Source organism: Pleurodeles waltl, chromosome 3_1 (genome assembly GCF_031143425.1).
Source record: "Pleurodeles waltl isolate 20211129_DDA chromosome 3_1, aPleWal1.hap1.20221129, whole genome shotgun sequence".
Taxonomy (NCBI): Eukaryota; Metazoa; Chordata; class Amphibia; order Caudata; family Salamandridae; genus Pleurodeles; species Pleurodeles waltl.
This window is the reverse complement of record NC_090440.1, coordinates 668071684-668095041: the sequence shown is the minus strand read 5'-3', so window position 1 is coordinate 668095041 and position 23358 is coordinate 668071684. Positions and strand designations below refer to the sequence as shown.

Here is a 23358-nt window from a genome sequence, read left to right as displayed (position 1 = left end):
GCTTTTAGATGCATTAGATCCTGTTACTTGAGTTGGTCACATTTTATTCATTTACTTCTCATGTTCGCTTTCTTTTTTTTTTTTTTTCCCAAAAACTCCTGAGTATGGAAAGGCTGGTGTTATGATTACAATATGGCTGTCGCACTTGTGCAGCAAATGTGCTACGTATTTACCAGGAACCAGTGCTGCCACTTCTTGCTCCGCCTCTACAGCGTGGGGACAGCTCGCAGTGTGATTGGTCGAATCCCTTTCCCCATTCAGTCTGTGCTCTCACTGGGCGGCCGTTGCAGTTTGAATATTTAAACCGGTCTTTGAGCGGGTGCGACGGCTCGGGGTGTTCTGCGGGAGCCGGGTGGGGGTTGTTCTACCGCCGAGGCGGTGAGTGGCAACCGGGACCGCCTGGAGGGGCAATAGGACAGATCACCGAAGCAGCGGACTCCCCACCAGGTAATCCACACCGTAGTCTAGAGCGGTCGGTAAGAATGGGATGACTAATACAGCAGAGCAAACGGCGCCGAACTCGCAGCCATGCCCTAGCGTAACATAGTCCCAAAGGTTGCTTGCTGATCTGACTCGAATTATCCTGTAGTACACATGGCAAAATACAGCCGGAAAAGGCCTACTTGTTATATTTATGTAGCTGGAATAGATCTATTACTTTGGGCGATATCACTTGACTTTGTCAAGACATCCGAGCGTTAGGTAAAGCAGCATTGATTATAGCTCTAAAATAGAAGCTGCGGTGCTTTGTCACGAAAACAGTGGCCCATCAAGAACGTATCCCCAAAATGCATTGGTATAACATGAAGTTTAGCCGAAAGGTTGTAGGTATTTTATGGTTAAAAACGCAAAACAAGTGTCTAGGTATTTGAAGATCTTTACGTAGCCCAGCTTTTAAAACGTAACTGAGCCCTCCTAGGGGTATGTTTTCTGGCATCTGAGACTAGCGGGCTGTAGGTTTGTCGGGGGTGGAGTTACGTATCGTGTTTATAAATGGGTCCCGATTTCTTGTCTAGTGTGGCGGTGTTTTGATCATTCTGCTGCACCATGGTGTCGTCTTTGGTTGATCGTTGTTTCTGATGATGTAAAGCAACACGGTAATCTCTTCGATTCTGAATAAGCATTGACGTGGGTGATGAAGAGCTGAGCAGCGCACCCCTGGCATCAGTATCTTTATTAGAACGCATGTTAATTGTCTAATGTATGCTGTTCGTAATGAAAATGTTGAAGCCTAGTGTGTCCGATTTGGCCCTTAACCAGTGACTTTTTGTTCTAGACATTTCACCAGGCTCGCATGTAAAGCAATGTCCGTGCCTGTCTACTTTAAGTGTTATATTTACATATTGTTCAAAATCTAACACTTTAAAGCTTAATTTCAGTTGGTTTTCACATGGACAATTCAAGTAGTCTTTGAAAAACTGCAATGCATCTGTGTTGTACATCTTCTCTGTTGGATGAAGTTTGCCCTGGTGCTACACTACTGTACATGTCTGCCCTTGTGAAAACTGGAGAAGCCTTATTGTGCAAAAGCCAGGATATTACCTTTGAGAATCTTTCTTCCGCTTTGGCTTAGTGGTGCTTTGTCACCCGCATCACAAAATTGTTTCACTTGGATAAAAATGAGTTCCAGCTCATGCAGGAAGTAATCGACGTGACAAAGGAGCGCTTCAGTTGTTTACACGGACTGAGATGTCATTCCGCTGTAAGAGTCATCCTGACGTAATTCTTGCAAATTGTTGGACGTCTTATTTGAACGGGTTCTGTTGCACTGCTGCAGAAAAGATAAATCGCTTGTTCCTGTCGGAGTCTGAGGACTAGGCAGAATTGACCACTCCACTGTAGGTATGGCTAGTTGCGCTGGCAAGGGATCACTTGCTCTGTACCATAACAAATCGTACAAAATCTGTTTTCAGTAAACAATAATGCTGCATTATAATTGACAGATTATTTTTTAAATCAAAATCGCATGTGGAGAAACTTGATATAAACCTTATTTATAGTGCTCAGCATCTTGATTACTTCATGGTGCCCATTCCTAGATGCCACACTTATTCAAATAGCATTGTTTTTAAAAGCTCCAACCTTGGCTTCTAGGTGAACCTCTCCTCCTCCTAATTTTTTTTTTTTTTTTTTTTTAACACATTCGAAATTGTGAACATTCGCTATGCCCTGTTTTAAAGTCTGCTAGTACACAAAGTGAATTTTCTTACTTACTAGCATCATTTATGGTATCTCTTGAAAGACAAGAGGTTAGGTTGCAATCCTTGCTGGACAATAAACATAAATTTGCAGGCCGATCGCATGCCTGGATCGTTATGCACTATTATAACCGAGTAGTGCCAGCAGAGTATTTGATTTCAGCATTCCCGGTGCATTTGAAACACTAGTTGCTTGCTATACGATTACGGTCCCTGCTGTCTCTAGCTAGTCAGCCAACTTGGAAGAATGTTTAGCACATGTACTTAAAACAGCTTCACTTACTATGTCTGAGAATGGACAGACCTTGCCGGGCATAGCTGCTCATGCAGGTATGCCCTCAAATGTTTTATAATGCACTCTGCCCTGAGGGCTGGAAGGCCTGCTAGAAGGGTGACTTACATATATTGTGTTCAGTGCAAAGGGGACGAGGCGCGCATGCTGTGTGCCGTGTTGTGTTTTCATATTAGTTTTGCACCCAGACACGCAGTCTGCAAAAACAGTGTGCCCTTACGGGGTCCCTGAGGGTGTCTTAAGTCGTGCTGCAGTCCTCAGGGGCCTTCCTTTAGTACCCCATGCTCTAGGTACCAGGGGTACCATTTACTAGGGACTTGTACTAGTAGATAAAGGCTTGCCAATTGGGAAAAACTACTGTGCAGTTTTAGGGAACGATATCTGGCGCTGGGAACTTTTTTTGTTTTTTTTGTGCAGGGACCCAGTGTAATTTCTGTCAAAATTGCACTAGAAACCAGGCAATAAGTTGAGGGGGTTGACCATGTCAAATGGTCCTACATGACTCCCTCCTAAACGAAAGGTGATGATGCTAACCCTTGCAGGAGAAAAGTCGTCTTCTGATTGGAAGAACCTGTAAAGTCCATCTGTATTGAAGTAGTCAGTCCCAGGTCTGTTCCACTGTAAAGTCTATTCCTTGTAGGGATATGGGCAACCTTAACAATTTGGGATTTTCACCTTTCATTTGCATTAGCCATCTGAGAGGCCTGTGCTCAGTTTGAACTAGGAAGTGAGAACCAAACAAGTATGGCCTCAGTTTCTTTAGGGACCAAACCACAGCAAAGGCACTCCAACACAGCTTTCTGTGGGGGTAACATCCTGCTAATGAAAGCAACAGATTGGTCATGGCCGTCATCACTGATTTGGGACAGGACTGCGCCTAGCACCTGTTCAGAGACATCAGTCTGCACAATGAGCTGCTCAGAGTAATCTGGTGCTTTTAGAACAGGCACTGAGCACTTTGCTTCTTTCAGGGTGTCAGGCCTGTTGAAAGCGGACTGTCAAGTTTGCTTTTTTGGGCATCTTTTTGGATGTGAGTTCTGTGAGGGGTGCCACAGCCCTTCAATAATCTGTGAAATCACTCAGGTCAAGGAGTGCAGCTATGCCCCTGCTATGTCTTTGTCGATTTTCAGGCATAGTAAGTGAACAGTTGAAGCCATTTTAGGTATATCTGCTGAACATTGGTCATTACAAGTTCCCCAGCTACATTGACAATACGGATGTTTGGTATCAAACCTCTCGTATTAATAAACCCTCACTGAATCCGGAGATGCATTTATTAATACTGTCACTGTGGGCACTGACTGGTCAACACCAGTACAGCCACCTTAAGACAGAGATCTGGCCCCCTGAGGTGAGAGCCAGTGCTCTTGAGAGCTCAGAACAAAGGCCTGCTGTGGGCAGAGGTGTGATCTTCTTCTCTAAGAGGCAGAATGGGCATTCTGGGGGTGGGGGGGAACCTTCGAAAGCCTTTCTGCCTATTATATGCGACCCAGGCCTCTCCATATTGTGAATGAGACTGACCCCGCTTTTGGCAGAGGTACTGGTGGATAAATTAGGAGTGCCAACTTCATGCCAGTCCCATCTTAAGGGTGGACAAGTTGAAGTGGACACTACATTTTAAATTCCTCCATCTTGCATGAAAGGAATTAGGCCAATAGGGTTATGGCTATGTGACTTCCCAAAAGAAGTGGTCATAGGAAGGGTGAAGTCACCCTAAAGGTGAGTAGTCCATTGGCTACCACTTGGCACACCCTGTAATCCCCCTAAGTTCAGTATTTAGGTGGCACCCCTGAACCCTATAATTGGATTCCTGTCTACCTAAGAAGAGCCAGACAAACTAGAAGTCGCCCAGCAGAGAAAACTGAATACACTAACTGACTTGGCCCCAGTCCTGCTGGCCTGTCTGCAGTCTTCAAAGAAACCTTGTCTCGCAGCCCAGCAACCTCCAAAGTCTTGGGAAGACTGCCTGCCTTCAGTGAAGACCAAGAACTTCCGTGGACAGCTGAGCTGTCCAAAGAAACCATCTTCAAATTCTGCCTGAAAAACCGTGAAACTGCTACTTGGAACCACCTCTGCACCAGACTAACCACCCTCCCCGCCAAAAAAAGTCAATGTGGTCTACCAGTCCAACTTCAGTGGATACCCCTTGCCTCCCTTTAATGGCATTGGGCACCTGAGGCTGGAGACCCACCTTTTGACACTACTTGTACTTACCTGGGAGCAACTCATCAACATTCTCTCTCCCCCAGTCTCCATTGATAAACATTGGGCACAGACTCTGACCTTGACCTCTGCACCCAGCCGCCCCGTGCTGCTGGTGTTGTGCTCTGGATACCAACATGTTCCCTGCCAAGTGTTGGTCTAAAACACTGAAGGCTGAGATTGTAAGTCTTGTACTTGCCTGTGAAACTGCTTTCTTGTTTTCCTCCTATAGTTTAACATTGAAGACTCTGAAAATTGCACTGTCAATTTTTGAAACAGCAGAGTATTTATTTAAAGAAAAAAAGACTGCTTCCTAATAACGTTCTTTGGTTCATAGCATATATAAAAGCAAATGTTATTTTTCTAAATTGGTCTTGGATTTATTCTTTGAGCCTGTCTCTCATTTATCGCCTCTGAGTACAACTAATGCTTAACACGCCTCCTTGATAAGCCTAACTGCTCACCCACAGTATCCCAAAGAGCACTCGACCTATCTGTTTCTGCCTCTACAAACCTTTGTGATCCACTGGACTCTGCACAGTGTACTTAATTTTAGTGCAAGGTATAGAGAGCCAGCTCCTACAGGGACTCTTTGGTATCCATGACCTAGGTACCAGGGCTACCATTGGCTAGGGACTTACAGGGGGGGAAGGTATTGCCAATTAGTGAACAATTGCACAGTTTTAGGGGAAGAGATGTGGCACTGGGGACCTGTACATCAGGAACCCAGTGCACTTTCAGTCAAGATTGCATCATACGCTCCGGCTCTCATCACCATGAATCTGGTTTTTCTCACGCATCGTCCCTTGGCATTTTTGCATCAGCCGCGCACCGCTACAAGGAACTGCGGCTGTGTGACTGGAAACAGACTCATCATCTCTTTTGCGGGGAGAGAACCGATGCATCGCGTTTTCCCGGCGCCTCACTTCCTATGTGCCCGTATAGTTTTTGTTTTTGGCACATCTCGGATACTGTTTAAAAAACATACAACAATTGATTCCTATGGATTAAGACTCTTAAACCTTTTAAAAGAGATATTGTTACTTGTGTATGTTGGATTTTTCCTGTTTAGTTCAGAAAAATATTGGCTATTTTTCTAAACTGGTGTGGAGTGTTTTTGTGTTTTCACTGTTACTGTGTGTGTACAGATACTTTGAACATAGCCTCTGAGATAAGTCTGATTGCTTGCGCCAAGCTACCTAGGGGCAGAGCAGGGACTATCTTAGCTGTGTGATTCCCCTACCCTGACAAGAGTGCGTGTCCCTACTTGGACCTGGTGCAAACCAGTGCCAAGTAGAGACCCCATTGCTAACAATCACTTTGCCAGAGCAGCAGCTTTCTGTTTATATTTGTCCAGTTGACTGTGAGTGAAAAGTCTACTTCAGTACCGTCTGCTTACATGTAAAATTGGCCCATGCTTGATGGAGTAGTTTTCTTATGGGCCACTTGGGCAGATTTAAAAAAAAAAAAAAAAAAAAATGCTATACTTCAGACCAGTTCTTTCCAGACTCTTTGAAACCACAACCCAATTTTCAGAATGGCAAACTTTCACAACCCACCTACCTTTAACGGAAGTGCAGCAAACGATTTGCTAGTGGAACTAAAGCATTCAGTGATAGCACCCTGTCATTTAGACAGGTAATTTTCTATTGAAATGGCCACTAAATTTGCCCACATACTTTAATTGATGAAACTATATAGCACACACATGGCAAGGAGTAGAAATGGGTTTTCTGTGAATATTTGTTCCTCACAGTGTATTGCCTATTTTGATCCTATGAAACCCTGTTTCCAGCACACCTCGGGAAAAAATATACTTCATTTTTGATTTCTTGACTGCAGGACGTATACAGTTAATTTATGGGTATACATTTTGTGGTGTCCTGCAAAAGAGACATCACACAGCCTTCCTCTTCACACTCCTTGTACTCTGCACAGTTGTCACATAGTTCAGTTTACAAACTCCCCACCCCCCCCCCCCCCAACTTTCCAGTCAATGAAAGAAAAATAAACACCAAACCCATGTTAAAGTAATAAGCAGCAGTTTGTCAGAAGACACAGCCTGACATTTGTCTTTGAAGAACCACTGAATGTGAAGAGGTAAATACAGAATTTAAAGGCATCTTTATTTATTCCTCACTGTAAGGAAATGCCTCCTTGGCATGGTTACCCCCTGACTTTTTGCCTTTGCTGATGCTATGTTTTGAATTGAAAGTGTGCTGAGGCTTGCTAACCAGGCCCCAGCACCAGTGTTCTTTCCCTAACCTGTACTTTTGTATCCACAATTGGCACACCCTGGCATCCAGGTAAGACCCTTGTAACTGGTACCCCTGGTACCATGGGCCCTGATGCCAGGGAAGGTCTCTAAGGGCTGCAGCATATCTTATGCCACCCTGGGGACCCCTCACTCAGCACAGACACACTGCTTGCCAGCTTGTGTGTGCTGGTGAGGACAAAACGAGTAAGTCGACATGGCACTTCCCTCAGGGTGCCATGCCAACATCACACTGCCTATGCAGTATAGATAAGTCACCCCTCTAGCAGGCCTTACAGCCCTAAGGCACTGTGTTCTATACCATAGGTGAGGGCACCAGTGCATGAGCACTGTGCCCCTACAGTGTCTAAGCCAAACCTTAGACATTGTAAGTGCAGGGTAGCCATAAGAGTATATGGTCTGGGAGTCTGTCAAACACGAACTCCACAGCACCATAATGGCTACACTGAAAACTGGGAAGTTTGGTATCAAACTTCTCAGCACAATAAATGCACACTGATGCCAGTGTACATTTTATTGGGAAATACACCCCAGAGGGCACCTTAGAGGTGCCCCCTGAAACCTTAACCAACTACCTGTGTAGGCTGACTGGTTTTAGCAGCCTGCCCCACTCGAGACATGTTGCTGGCCACATGGGGAGAGTGCCTTTGTCACTCTGAGGCCAGTAACAAAGCCTGCACTGGGTGGAGATGCTGTAACACCTGGCGGTGAGCCTCAAAGGCTCACCCCCTTTCTTCCAGCACCGCAGGGCACTCCAGCTAGTGGAGTTGCCTGCCCCCTCTGGCCACGGCCCCACTTTGGCGGCAAGGCCGGAGGAAATAATGAGAATAACAAGGAGTCGTCACTGGCCAGTCAGGACAGCCCCTAAGGTGTCCTGAGCTGAAGTGACTCTAACTTTTAGAAATCCTCCATCTTGCAGATGGAGGATTCCCCCAATAGGGATAGGAATGTGACCCCCTCCCCTTGGGAGGAGGCACAAAGAGGGTGTACCCATCCTCATTGGCTACTAACCCCCCAGACCTAAACCCGCCCTTAAATTTAGTATTTAAGGGCTCCCCTGAACCTAAGAATTTAGATTCCTGCAACTTACAGAAGAAGAGGACTGCTGAGCTGCCAAACCCTGCAGAGAAGAAGACACCAACTGCTTTGGCCCCAGCCCTATCGGCCTGTCTCCCTCCTTCGGAAGAAAACTGCTCCAGCGACGCTTTCCCCAGGACCAGCGACCTCTGAATCCTCAGAGGACTGCCCTGCTTCCAAAAGACCAAGAAACTCCTGAGAACAGCGGCCCTGTTCAACAAAGACTGCAACTTTATTTCCAGAGGAGCAGATTTAAAGACCCCTGCAATCCCCGCAAGAAGCGTGAGACTTGCAACACTGCACCCGGCGACCCCGACTCGACTGGTGAAGAAACAACGCTACAGGGAGGACCCTCTGGCGACTCCAAGACTGTGAGTAACCAAAGTTGTCCCCCCTGAGCCCCCACAGTGACGCCTGCAGAGGGAATCCCGAGGCTCCCCCTGACAGCAACTGCCTGACTCTGAAATCCCGACGCCTGGAAAAGACCCTGCACCCGCAGCCCCCAGGACCTGAAGGATCGGAACTTCAGTGCAGGAGTGACCCCCAGGAGGCCCTCTCCCTTGTCCAGGTGGTGGCTACCCCGAGGAGCCCCCCCCCCCCCTTGCCTGCCTGCACCGCTGAAGAGACCCCGTGGTCTCTCATTGAAACCTATTAGAAACCCAACACATGTTTGCACACTGCAACAGGCCGCCCCGCGCTGCTGAGGGTGTACTTTTTGTGCTGACTTGTGCCGCCCCCCCCCCGGTGCCCTACAAAACCCCCCTGGTCTGCCCTCCGAAGACGCGGGTACTTACCTGCTGGCAGACTGGAACCGGGGCACCCCCTTCTCCATCGAAGCCTGTGTGTTTTGGGCACCTCTTTGACCTCCGCACCTGACCGTCCCTGAGCTGCTGGTGTGGTGACTTTGGGGTTGCTCTGAACCCCCAACGGTGGGCTACCTTGGACCCCAATTTGAACCCCATAGGTGGTTTACTTACCTGCAAGAACTAACATTACTTTACCTCCCCCAGGAACTGTTGAAAATTGCAGTGTCCACTTTTAAAATAGCTATATGTGTTTTATTTCAAAAGTATATATGTTATTGTGATTATTCAAAGTTCCTAAAGTACTTACCTGCAATACCTTTCAAATGAGATATTACATGTAGAATTTGAACCTGTGGTTCTTAAAATAAACTAAGAAAATATATTTTTCTATACAAAAACCTATTGGCCTGGAATTGTCTTTGAGTGTGTGTTCCTCATTTATTGCCTGTGTGTATGTACAACAAATGCTTAACACTACTCCTATGATAAGCCTACTGCTCGACCACACTACCACAAAATAGAGCATTAGTATTATCTCTTTTTGCCACTATCTTACCTCTAAGGGGAATCCTTGGACTCTGTGCATGCTATTCCTTACTTTGAAATAGCACATACAGAGCCAACTTCCTACACTCCATTTTCCCAACCCAGCAGAAATCCGCTTGTGGCCCACGTTTTTTAAAATGCTGTTGTAGTCCCTTGTGGGACACTACGCTCAATTATTTTGAGGAAATTACATGATAGCAGCAGTCTGCCTCCTAGCTAGAAATGCCTGGAGTCCTCTCTTTATAATACGTTTTTGGTCCACTTAGTTTTTGCTGGTGCCACAGCTTCTTTTGTTGAAGCTCAGCTATCAATCCACTTTGCCAGTTACATCCTCCCATCTAATGTTCTTGTTTCCCTTGCAACGAAAAGCATTGTGTGCTCGTACTGGTGCTTTTGGTGGCATATCCATTTTCTTAGAGGACAGGGCCAATGAATGCTGCAATGTTGTATGTGGTAGTGCTATCAGATGTACTTACTGTGTTTTTGGTAGATGCACACTCTTAACCTCTGTATTGGTTTCAGGTTGAATCATGGCTGACATGATGGGTGCTGCCCAAATGCTGGAAGTGTTTGCACGCAAACATGAAGAGTTCTCCATGAATGTGGAAAACAAGCATTTAGTGTGGCTGAGAGAAATTGAGGAAGAAGCTCGCCGAATGTTTAGCAGGTGAGCCACTCACATTTTCACTTCTTTAGCTCTACATATTCTGGCATCGGTATGTAGCATATTGCTAGATGGTATTGCTGCTGCTGCACCCGTTGGTGGATCTTTCTCAACTTCAACTTGTTTAGGAACAGAACTGTTGCTGTCATTCTTTCACTGGCCTCACCTTGGAGGTGATAGAAAAAAGTTGTTTTTTCTTTTCTCTTTACACAGCGACTTCAATGCAGAACCAGAGCTGATGCCAAAAACCCCTTCTCAGAAGAGGAGACGGAAGAAAGCAAGGCCGTCGGGGGTTCCAGAAGAGGACTCAACTAGGCGGAGGTTAGCTGAGTTTTTCTTTACCTTGCTGGGACTGAGGGGTAGAGACTGGCGTTGGGCTGCAGGTTGAAATGAGTAGCTCATCCTTCTTTCATGTATCTGCTAGCAATGCGCAATGAATCTCTTACACTACAGTAGTTTTTCCCAGTTGCTACACAGACAACCATCTGTCTTCAAATCTCAATTCCAAGGCTTTTAAATGTTGTGAGGGGGAAATTGGGCAGTACAGCACATCCTGATAAATAATATGTAATCTGGGTGCGCTTTTATGTTTAAACAGCGCTTCACTGGTATTGACTCAAAAGGTCTGATAGAAGCTGCATCCCTTACAGGATGCAGTGGCCCTCTCCCACCGAAGTAGCATGCTTCATTAGTGGGTCACGCACCTCACTGGGCGGGCACTGCAGTGCCAGCTAGCCTCGGAGTAGAAAATCATTAGCTTTTCATTAATCTTGTTGGATTTAAGAAACCGCAGTCACGATTGACTCATTGAACAGTCCACCCGTTTTCCCTCTTTTTTTCCATACGTAAAAATCGAGAGAGATGACAAAACGTTCTTTTGTCTTTAATTGAAAAATCACAAATGCTGAAAAGCAAGCCTTTGTTGTTACAACAGGAAAGCACATGCAACAGTTCATTGTGAAAGCTTGAGGTCTAAAAGAAGGATTTGATTCGATCCACGAGTGTCTTTGAGGAGAAAGCTGCTGGTGTTGAATAATCAATTGGGATTAATGCGATCTCCTGTAGGAGAGGAGAATGTGGACATTTTCTGTCTGGCCATGAAAAGAAGGCAAAGAGGAGCACATTGACCAGTTAAAATATTGATCCACATACGAAATAATGTAATTCCATACATGGTCCGAGGCATGACTTGTTACCTCTATAATCGGTATGTTTGTGTGGCTGCTTACCAGGAATCTAGTGTGAATTCAGGCATACTGAACTGAATATTGACTGACAAAAGGAAAGCTCTAGGCTACAGACTATATTGGCCAGTTACACAAAGGGAATAGGGAGGGGCAATTTACAAATTGGAATTTGTCAAATTACAGCACGTAAATATACGTTTTCATCTATGGTCTAGAGTTGCCGTCTGAGCATAAATAAGATGCATGTAATTGGACAACCAGAAAGTCTGGGTGCTGCAATTGTCTAAAGTCATTAAACTTCTTTGAACTTCAGGAGAAAAGGTATGTGATTGCTTTACTTGTTTTTAATTATAAGCTTTTTAAAAGCTGTTTTTTATACTTCTGTTTTAGGTTGTCTAGGCGAAGTAATAACTGGCGCTCCTCAATCAGACGACTCTCAATGAAGCTCCAAAACATGGAGGCAGTGGAAGAACAGACATTTACACAACAAGAGACACAGAGGGTTACACGCCTGACCCGGGCACAGGCCCAAAAGGCTGTTTGTACCAATCCAGATAGTGACTCCAGAAAGGTTTCTGAACTGCCTGTTGTGCAGCCCCCCTTTTCCAGTCTGCCATGTGTCAAGATTAGCACCAAAGACCGCAAAAGTGCAGAAGATGCGCTTGAAACATTGACCCCGATTGAAGAGGTCAGATTCTCCTCCAAAGAAACGATTTCCTCTCCTCCAAAAGTACAACCTTCTGCTGTCCTGGATGCCTCCAAGACACCAGAAGGCAAATGCCGCAGTGCAAACAAGGTAAAGATTGCAGCATCCACTCCAAAAGAAGTTGGGATGAATGATGATATTGTGCACATGGACACATCTGTAAATCGAGAGGAGAATGCTGCTCCTCTTCTGGAAATCTCGACTCAGTCCCATGAGATGGAAGAAATGGACATACAGCTGATAAACCTGTCCGCGGATGCTCAGGAGGGCATCAGAGTACCTGTTACGGACGTTTCACGCATCTCCGTTAGCAAATCCACTCCTACTGGGTCCAAGTCAGACCGCAGGTCTGTGCGTCGTAGTTTGGTGGGCAGACATTCAAGACGTCACTCTCTGATGGATAAGTACTCTCTAGCCAGCAAGAGGGAGAGCATGACTCGTGAGGCTATGCGCAAGTCAATCCGTAGGTCCATTTCCAAGAAAGCCTGGGAATCGTCTGCGTCCAGTTGTAAGTCCAAACCACCCCCTTTTTTGTTCCCCCCCCCCCTCCTTTGTTTTTTCCCTTCACCGAGCCTGGAAATAAAATTACTATTACGCAGTTTTATTTCTCCATGTTAATCCCCTCTGCTCTGATTGATATGAGTGTACCCTTACCTTCTTTAAGACTTATGTTGCCTACAAGCATTTATTTCTTCAATTGAAGTGTAGGATTTTGCATTATTTAGGGGTACCAGTAGCCTAGCATCTGCTTGAAGCAATGTTTATTTTTGCAGTGTTTCTGAAAAACCCGGTTTGAGGTGATCCTGTTATCTACACTTTTTAATAGTTTAGGGTATGTTTAATTTTTCGTTGAAACTATTGGTGATGTTGCTGATTTGTTCACAAATGGTGCAAAAAGGAAAGGCGGGGTGGCTGGAGTTTACCTGTGTCTGGTTGAGATTGGGGTGACTTGTGTTGCCAGTGCTCATGGCTGACCTGGTGTGGCACATAATTGGAAAAATTAGGAGTTGTTTGCAATTCAATCAATTTTGACTGCTGGCTTTGAGTAGCTTTCTTTATAATTTCTTACTGTGCCTTCAGAGGGAGCTGACCATAAGCAGTTGAGTCTTAATCTGCCACAGAAAGGAACTGTCCACCCAAAAGTGATGTATGGAAATAAGTTGTGTTCTTGTTTCAACTGTGCCGCTTTGCGATATGTTTTCTCCTTAGATCAAAGCTCCACGGATGGTATGGATGAAGGCACCATTAAAGCAAGGTAGGAAGGAAAGTTATTAGTGTCGCTGATTAGAAGTTTTGAGAGACCCATACTGACTGTCTCATAGCTTATTCTAGGCACCCTGTAGAGTACAATGAAACTTCAAATGGGAGTACTTGAACAGTTTATTTAAAAAAAAAAAAAAAATTCTTACATTGTGACATTAATTACACCGCTGTTGCAACCCATTATTCTTTGTATGGGGAAGTTGAGTGTTTTAAACTGTCATGGCCTAGAATAGTTCTTGCCCGTGAACAAGATCAGGGATTGTCGTCCTGTCAAATCAGGCTGACGTTGTGGAGTTGCATAAACCATCTCGTGGACCAAACTGACTTTTCAGTTGCATGTTTTAAAGCCGTGAGACCATCTGACTAAAGAAGTGAGAGCCAGTCAAAGGCGGTGTAGTGCTATTAATTGTGCATTCAACACATTTTTATGCTGGTATAGTTATATGTAGTATAGCGTTCTAGAAGGGAAGGGCTTACATCTCTGCTAGGAGCACCTTCTGATCTCTCCACAATGGGAATGGGTACGTGTTTAAATATTCTAACTTTAATAGCCATAAGCAGAAGGCTATCCTTTTGCTTACAGGAGTCCTACGGGTGTGGTTTTAATGCTTTATCTTTGGGTTAATGACTTGTATTATCCCTTACAGGCCAGAGCTCATCCCTCTCCCCAGCGCTGAAGAAAAGGAGGTAATGCCTAGTGGCGAGTACAGTGCAGCTGAACGCTTTGTCCTAAAGCTTTTATTTTTGTGCCCACGCTTGCCATGTGATCCTGTGGTGTTGAATGCTTTTGTCAAGTGGTTACTGCCCTCCTACTAAATCCACCTTGCTGTGACATACTTAACTCCACAACTCCATTTGAGGAGGTCTCCACAGTCCTACTTTCCAGCTGTAATATAGTCATGAAGTACTATCAAGTAGTGCATCTTTTGTTCCGTCTCCCACCAGTGGTAATTCTGTGTACATGCAGCTTTTACCCTTTGTGGAATCGGTCTATTTGAGTCTACCCAGTTTGAGACCCTTGAACAAACGTGATTTGTTATTTCTTTTATTAAGAGGAGCTGCCTAAACATGTTTCTTCCTCATTACTCTTGCTTTATCATCTGTATGCTTGCATGATCACCCCTAGCATGCATGATCTCTCCCCTAATGTCTCCTACTCTGCTTTTGTGCTCATCCCCAGAGTGACTTGTGAATACCTTCATCTACCACGGGACCCCTCTGCTTTTGTGAAATGTTTGTATCGGAAATGTTGGATGGTCATGTGATGCACAATCTCAGCTCTGTCTTATGCACTGATGTCTTTGCAAGCTCTTGTTTGTGCAGGATGCTGGTAATGGCTTAGGGTGGATGGAGCAGGAGGAAAGACTAACTTGAAATTACTTTTTGTTTTTGCGCCCTTTAGGACGGTCAGAGTCCTCGAAGATCCCTTCGTTCACGGAATGCTAAGAAGATTGCTATCAGTAATCTATCTGAGCTGGAGCAGCAGATCCCTAGAGTGACGCGGCAGAAATTGGCTGACAGCAAAGCTGAAGAGGAAAAGGGTAGGGAAAATATCTGGTGCGGTTTTGAAGTAGTTTGGATCCTTTTTTAATGTTAAGGGTGGCTTGTAATGGGTATTTGATTTAATTCAGTGGCGCAGCATATGTGGCACCTGATAGACTTCTGGCTGTGGTTTCTTCATGTTTTGAATATTGCCCAGGTGTCAGGCTAGATCTGGAAACTTTTCAGCAGTTCCTCTGCACATCCATGTGTGGCTCAACACGGACTCTGTTCTACTGTACAAATGAGTGGAGAGTATATGGCCGCCACTCCAGTGCATTGTCCGTTCCTTTCTTACTGCACCGCCAGGTTCGGATCCAGAGCGACTTCTTGTCAACAGTTACATACCTTGCAAACTGTAAAACAATATTTTAGGTCAAGGTGTCTCCTTCCAAAACAGATTTTTAAGGACTCTCAAACAACTGTTTAGAAAGACCCTCACCAAATTTGCATGTGTTGCTTGTTGTCAAGCCATGACTTTAAAGCCTCCAATGACTACATGCCAAGGAACAGGAAGGCCTCATGCGACCAGAAGGTGAAAGCCTACATCGCAAAGTACCAGAAGACCCCCTAACGAGACTGGTCCTAGTCAAGTTTGCTTCTTTTCTAGGTCACCAGAGTGGTTTCCTCAAGTGTTTGGATAAGTTAAAAGAAAGAAATCCCCCAAATCTAATTGGGACTGTGCCCCTTCCTGCTACTCGCATGTAAAGGTGGTCCCATACATCTTTATCTTGCTCCAGAAGTTGTTTGACTTTAAAGCCGATACCACAAAATATTCCAGCACAACCAGAGTTTCTGGGACTGTTTGCAACTCTGAAGCAGACAGTTCCTCAAGGCCATGCTTAGACTCCTAGAATCCTTCTCCACTCCCTCTGGCATGCCTTACCATGCCAAAACAGGGTCTATCTGGATTACCCTCTGCACCAGTTGGACCTTTTGAGGCCATACCGGGGCTGCCTCTGGCTCCACTTTCGACTCCACCTGCAGTGGCTGAGATGAGGTCCCACTTGTCTTCTCGAATGTCAAGTTCATGCTTTTCCCCCCCCTCTTTTAATGTTGCATCCTGCTGCTGTGGAGCCTCCCTTTTTAAAAAAAAAACTTGCTCTTCATCAGCTGTGCCAGCAGCACATCCTGAATTACCCTTTCAGCCTGAATTTGGATAAGTTAGGTAGTGGATGATGAGATTGGCCACCCTTCTAAGGAGAATTGGGATGACTAACTGAAGCGTTCACTGGCCTGGGAACCTCCCCTGAGTCATGTCTCCTCTCACCCACTGCCTCTGCTACTGAGGAGAGTGCATCCTGCACTATTATGCATAGGGTGGGCAAAGTCCCTTGACCTCCACCACGGATGTCAAGGCCATTGTACCCAAGGAAGTAGTTCAGCTGGTGCACACATTTCTCTTCCAGGGGATCTTCATCAATAGTCATAAACATTGAATATTCCCGCCCTTGTGCGGGGACCCCGGAGCATATATAAAATATATACACATTATACATGTGTAACAAACAGTCATGCAGGCTATCATGTTAAAAACAGGCTAAAATGCTGTATTTCTATGAAGTTTTTTTTTTTTTTTATTTTTTTTTTTAAATACTACAATAGAGCATAAATAAGTACCCAAGCTCCTAAAATTAGGCTTGGGGAAGTAAGCAGTAGCAAACTCTAGTGAAAAAATAGAGAAAACTGCATTGAAAAACAATGAAGCATTCTTAGCCAATAGGCTGCATGTAGGTTAACACAGGAGAACCATAAAAACTTTGGCACTGTGCCTTTAAGACCCTGAGCACCTCCAGTATCCCACCATGCCTCAGGGGTGAAGGAAAGGTGACAGTTGGTTCACAGTTAGGTCAGTTCTTTTTTCCGGCTTCTTCTGAGAGGATCCTGGAGCATTGAGCTCTCAGTTTTTCTGAGTTTTCCTCAGAAAAATTCTTTAAAAAAGCGTTTTTTCACTTTTCACTCGACAAGTAACATCTTTGTCTGAGCTAGGAAGGTTTTTTCTGACAGAAAAATGCCTTCTCTTTTCGTCAAATGCCCTGCTTGTGGGAAGAAGAAGGCCCAGTCAGATCCCCACTCTCTGTGCATAGTGTGCCTGCCTCAGAGTCACTGCCCTGACACTTGTAAGTACTGTAAGAACATGTCTAGGAGGACTCTGAAAGACAGAGAGAAGATCCGACTTCATGGGCTTCAGGAGAGGAAAAGAACATCGTCCTCCTCACTCCCCAGGCATCCAGAAGGCCATTCTCAGGAGAGAATGGCCCGGTCGACAGGTAGGAAAATACCTGTTTGTTCACCGTCGACGTCGTCGCTACCACCGTCCCACCGGCATAGATCGCCGTCGACGGCGACACACCCGACGTCGAAGGGAACGGCGTCGAGGGAACATCAGAGCAGGGGCAGGTCTCCGCCGACGGCAGCCCGCCGATCGATGTCGAGCCATCGCCGGCATGCCCGGTCGCCGCCAAAGGCTGTGCGCCCCCGACGTCAGGACACACGACGTCGAGATCTCCACGACGGCACGAGAAACATCCGCCGTCAACCTCCCATCGCTCCACGTCGAGGCACACGACGGCGAGCAGGTCGAGGTCCAAGGAACGCCGTTCGACGTCAAGGCACTCAACGTCGAGGCAATCAACGTCGAGGCAGGACCAACCGACTGGGCGTCCTTCGACGTCGAAACAGCCATCGACGTCGACGCAGGTTTTACCTGTCCAACAGGGAGCAGAACATCGCCCCTCGCCAGACAAGGCTCAGTCTCCAGTGGTCTCCATACCGAGCGACTCTTCTCGGTCAAGAGCATCTCCTGGGCATGTCTCGCCCATCAACCTATCTCCGAGATGGCTGGAGAGCCTCAACAGACCAGCGGCCTCCCCAGATTCGCAATATTCGCGAATGTATTCACCCACTGCCTCCCCGCCAAGAACGCCATCGCCGACAGCCGGGGCAGAACGGGCTCGTTCAGCTCCTCGACAGCCGACCGCGAGGCCTAGGCGCTCGGCTACAGCGTCCCGCAGCAGATCTCGCTCTCAACGGAGATCCAGGTCGCGCTCAAGAAGATCACCCTCTTGGTCTTCATCAGGTTCTTCTGTCGGGCGTTACTCACCTACTCTTACAGATTCACCACCTGCTAGAGTCTCACCAGTGGATGACATAACCACTTTCAACGAGGTGTTGCTAAGAGGAGCGCAGAAACTCAATATAGAGGTTCCAGAACCGTCTACCTCCTCATCAATCATCTTTGAGACGCTACAACAGAGATCAGCGTCGAAAAAGTTGCTGCCTCTAGTGCCTGGTTTGTTGCAGCCGACCATGGACACTTTTCTGGCACCAGCCTCGCTTAAGTCTGCCCCGGCTCGGATTCTTAAAAAGTACAAGGCTCCAGAGCAAGACCCTTTATTCCTTAGGAAGGATCCGCCACCAGACTCAGTGATCATAGCTGCCGCCCGAAAGACCCACTCGGTGGCATCTTCATCCACGGTACCCCCGGATAAAGAGAGCAGGCATTTAGACTCTCTGGGAAGAAAGATGTGCGGGACAGCGGCTTCAGCAATGAAGGTCTCTAGTGCGTCTGCGCTCCTGGGCAGGTACGATCGTTCTCTGTGGGATTCCCTCAGTAGATTTACAGAAAAACTGCCCAGAGAAGACAGGCAAGATTTCCAAGAGATTCTACAGGAAGGATGCCTGGTATCTAACCAAGTTATCAGCGCGGCAGCGGATGGGGCGGATTTGGCGGCTCATGGGTACGCACATGGTATCTGTGCGAGGAGATCTTCCTGGCTGAGGCTCACTGGCTTGAAACAGGAGGCACAACAACGTATCCTGAATCTCCCATTTGCCGGGAATTCTCTATTCGGTGCCCATGCAGACGAAGAGATGGCCCGCATGAAGACCGAGGTGGATACCATGAAGGCGGTAGGCCTCGAAAGAAGGAAAGATTTCAGGCGGAGGTACAGACCGTACGATAGATGCCCTTTCCAACAGAGGGTTCAAACCCCTCATTGGTCGCAAAGGTCTCAGCAACGACAGGGACGCCCTCTGTTTCAGCGAAGAAACACAAGGGAGCGAGGGTCAAGTAGACCTCAACAGTCCACTCCAAAAGCACCCACTAAGCAATGAAGTCTCGCTTCCCTCGACACTGTACACCACTCCGGTGGGGGGAAGTATTATTGCTCATCTTCACGAGTGGCACTCTATCACAAGAGACAAATGGGTGCTCAATATTGTCGAACATGGCTATTCTCTCCTTTTCAAGCAGCCTCCACCACACTTGCCACCAACCAAACACAATCCGGCTCATCTCACCTTGCTACGCAAGGAGGCTCTCGCCCTCCTAAGAAAGAATGCCATAGAAAGGGTTCCACCTGCCCACAGAGGAAAGGGGGTCTACTCCCGTTACTTTCTAGTAGCAAAGAAGGGTCAAGAGGGCGTTTTCAGGCCAATCCTGGATCTAAGACTGCTGAACAAATACATAAGAAAGCAGAAGTTCAGAATGCTAGCGCTTCACCAAATTTTCCCTCAACTGCATCAGGGAGACTGGATGTGCTCCATCGACCTGCAGGATGCGTATTTCCACATCCCAATAGCTCCAAAGCATCAAATTCCTGCGCTTTCGAGTAGCGTTACAGCATTACCAGTTCAGGGTTCTACCCTTTGGCCTGAAATCTGCTCCAAGAGTTTTCTCGAAATGTATGGCAGTGGTGGCGGCACATCTACGAAGACAAAGGATATACATATATCCATACCTAGACGACTGGCTACTAAAGGCTTCTTCTCCGGAGCAGGCGAGAAGCCATCGGGACATTGTACTAGGAGTTTGCGAAGCTCTAGGTCTTCAGGTCAATTACCAGAAGTCAACCTTGACTCCACGCAGAGTCTTCACTACCTAGGAGCTATCATAAACACAGAACTACAAAAAGTGTATCCTTCGGAGGAACGACTGTCCTCAATAAACATGAAGTGCCAGGACCTGTTGAGAGCCAGCGCACCTACGGCACGTCAGGTGACATCACTACTGGGCTCCATGGCATCGTGCATCTTTATTGTCCCAAATGCCAGACTCCACATGAGACCCCTCCAAGAGGCATTGGAGGCCAATTGGAGCCAAAGAACAGGTCGCTGGGAAGACACAATGCGGCTACCGGAGGTAGCACTGCAGTCATTGAGATGGTGGATGCACAGACCTCACCTGTCAGTGGGCGCTCCGTTTCACCAGGTACTTCCATCCGACACTCTGGTAACGGATGCGTCTCTTCAGGGATGGGGGGCTCATCTGGGTCCTTTTCAAGCGCAGGGTCTGTGGTCAGACAAGGAGAAGCAGTACCACATCAATCTGCTAGAACTCAGAGCGGTCCATCTGGCTCTCAAGTCTTTCACACCGCTAATTCAGGGGAAAACTCTATTGATACAGACGGACAATACAACCACGATGTATTACTTGAACAAACAAGGGGGAACGAGATCCCTTCCCCTTTCACGAGAGTCCCAAGCGATATGGCATTGGCTCCTGGCCAGAGGAATGTCAATCACAGCAGTTCACCTGCCAGGTCAGCAGAACGTAGAAGCAGACTTTCTAAGCAGACACCTGGAGGACGTTCACGATTGGGTCCTGCACGACGAAGTCGCAGAATACATCTTCGCGCAATGGGGTCGGCCTCAACTGGACCTCTTCGCAGACGATGTAAACAGGAAATGCCCAGACTTCGCATCCAGGTTCTACCGTCCAGGATCTCGAGGGAATGCCCTGTTGATCGACTGGTCAGGGACATTTCTTTACGCTTTTCCTCAGATTCCCCTCATTCCGGCAGTGATCAGCAAACTTTACGGATCCAGGACCAGAATGATTCTTATAGCGCCACAATGGCCTCGACAATTCTGGTACACGGATCTCCTCAACCTGTCGGAAAAACCTCACAGGAGGCTGCCGTGCAGACCGGATCTTCTGAGCAGAATGGAGGGCAGGATTCTGCATCCCAACCTACCCTCTCTGAGCTTAACAGCATGGCTCCTGAATTCCTGCAGTATGGGCACCTAGGACTATCGCAGGAGTGCATGAACATCCTGAAAGAGTCCAAACGGCCTTCCACGCGGCGTTCCTACGCTTTTAAGTGGAAGAGATTCTACATATGGTGCTGTCAGCAAGGCCATAATCCCATACGGGCGCAGGAGGACGTCATACTGTCCTATTTGCTTCACCTAGCGAAATCCGGTCTGCAGGTATCATCTATTAAGGTACATTTGTCTGCTATTACTGCCTATCGCAAGTCACCTTCTCAGGAATCCTTCTTTACGAAACATGTAGTCAAGGATTTCTTAGAAGGTTTGAAGAAAGTTTTTCCGCCTATTCGGAGGCCTTCTCCTCCGTGGGAACTGAACATAGTCCTAGCAAGACTTATGGGCCCTCCTTTAGAGCCTATCCATAAGGCCTCCTTACAACACCTTACGTGGAAAACGGCTTTTCTGGTGGCCATTACTTCAGCGAGGAGGGTCAGTGAGATCCAGGCCTTGTCTGCAAAAGAACCGTACACGGTTTTTCATGACAATAGAGTAGTTCTACGAACTCACCCATCTTTCCTTCCGAAGGTGGTGTCAGAATTCCATATTAATCAGACCATAACTTTACCGACGTTCTTTCCCAATCCGGAAACTCCGGCTGAGAAAGCATTGCACTCATTAGACTTGAAAAGAGTGCTGAAATTTTATCTGGACAAGACAAAATCGATTAGACACTCTAACCGCTTGTTTGTGAACTATGGTCATTTAAGGACAGGAGAAGCAGCATCTAAGCGAACAATATCAAGATGGATAGTCTCTTGTATTGTTAATACTTACCAGCTAGCTAATAGACAATTGCTAGCGCGGCCTAGAGCGCATTCCACAAGGGGAAAAGCGGCTACTGCTGCTCTCCTTAACAATGTTCCTATATCTGAGATTTGTAAGGCTGCTACATGGAAGTCTGTCCATACTTTTACAAGACATTATTGTTTAGACTCCGATGCAAGAGCGGATGCCCAAGTGGGGCAGGCCTCTCTAAGGAATTTATTTGCGTAAGACATGTCTATTCCTGCACTTCTATCGGACAGTCCGCTGGGTTTAGGGATGGGCTTGCTAATCTATTCAATGTTTATGACTATTGATGAGGATCCCCTGGAAGAGAAGGATAAGTTACTTACCTGTAAATCCTAGTTCTCTTCCAGGGGTATCCTCATCAAAGTCATAAACAACCCACCCTCCTCCCCGGACACACGTCTACTGGAAGTGCAGGACAGGCAGTATTTTGATTCAATTATACAAATTGTCACCGTAAAAAGAACTGACCTAACTGTGAACCAACTGTCACCTTTCCTTCACCCCTGAGGCATGGTGGGATACTGGAGGTGCTCAGGGTCTTAAAGGCACAGTGCCAAAGTTTTTATGGTTCTCCTGTGTTAACCTACATGCAGCCTATTGGCTAAGAATGCTTCATTGTTTTTCAATGCAGTTTTCTCTATTTTTTCACTAGAGTTTGCTACTGCTTACTTCCCCAAGCCTAATTTTAGGAGCTTGGGTACTTATTTATGCTCTATTGTAGTATTTAAAAAAAAAAAAAAAAACTTCATAGAAATAAAGCATTTTAGCCTGTTTTTAACATGATAGCCTGCATGACTGTTTGTTACACATGTATAATGTGTATATATTTTATATATGCTCCGGGGTCCCCGCACAAGGGCGGGAATATTCAATGTTTATGACTTTGATGAGGATACCCCTGGAAGAGAACTAGGATTTACAGGTAAGTAACTTATCCATACTGAATCCCTCTTACAATTTAATGAGGCCCTTATTAATATCTTGTGGGCCATACCTAGCTGTGGTCCCTTGGTCAACTGCTAAGTTGAATGACGCCACTACCCTTCCCCCGGCCGATCCTGCCTTTTCATCTCTGCACCCATCACCTGCTTGGTGATGCAGGAGTCCAAACGAGCAGAGATGTTCTGAAAGAGGGTTTTTTTTATTCAACAGTTTGGCTCTCGGGTTTGGGAATTCATGCAGGGGTGCTGTTTTCATGTCCATTGGGAGTCAGTCACACAAGTCACCCAGGCCTTGCAGGATGGTTACAACATGGCCAAGCTACTAATCCGTTGCATCTTGGCCAGTAACTTCTCCATCAAGAGAGCCATTGGCACCAGAGTCTCAATTTGCCGTCCTGTTTGGCTGATGTACACTTTTGTTTTTTGTTTTTTTTTCTTTTCTTCTTCAGATGCTGTACAGTTCAACTGAACTTGCCTGCTGGGGGGCAGGCAGACTGCTCTTAAACGGTTCAAGATTAGCAGTGCCACCGCACACTTCTTTGACACACCTGCTCCTCCTCCTCGCGAGCTACATCAGCCCGACTGTGGCTTTGCAGAGGTATCCCATACAGCCAGTCCAACCTCCAAGGCACTTAGCGGTTACGTGGTTGAGGCCCTGGTGCCCACTGCTCTTGCAGTCAGTCAATGGACCACCACCACACCTCTGCTGCAGCCCAACCTGCCAAACCTCCCTTGGCGTGCCCTTAGTGGAGCACAGCCACCCATTGGGAGTCAGGATCCAATCATTCTTGCTGGGTTTGCAGATCTTAGTACCAG

The 23358-nt window shown here is 46.6% G+C and overlaps 1 protein-coding gene across 2 annotated transcripts in view; it reads left to right on the top strand.

Annotated features, from left to right (window-relative positions):
• The first annotated feature begins 233 nt into the window (after nt 1–233).
• Nucleotides 234–23358, top strand: part of INCENP (inner centromere protein) — an 88380-nt gene continuing 65255 nt past the window's right edge. The window contains exons 1-7 of one of the 2 annotated variants that reach the window (XM_069223216.1): nt 234–447; nt 9919–10063; nt 10274–10381; nt 11638–12461; nt 13163–13208; nt 13864–13903; nt 14619–14757. In XM_069223216.1, the coding sequence (XP_069079317.1) occupies nt 9927–10063; nt 10274–10381; nt 11638–12461; nt 13163–13208; nt 13864–13903; nt 14619–14757 (1294 nt within the window). In that variant the 5' untranslated portion in view covers nt 234–447; nt 9919–9926. The remainder of the gene's footprint in view (nt 448–9918; nt 10064–10273; nt 10382–11637; nt 12462–13162; nt 13209–13863; nt 13904–14618; nt 14758–23358) is intronic. The other variant, XM_069223217.1, reaches the window with a different exon arrangement.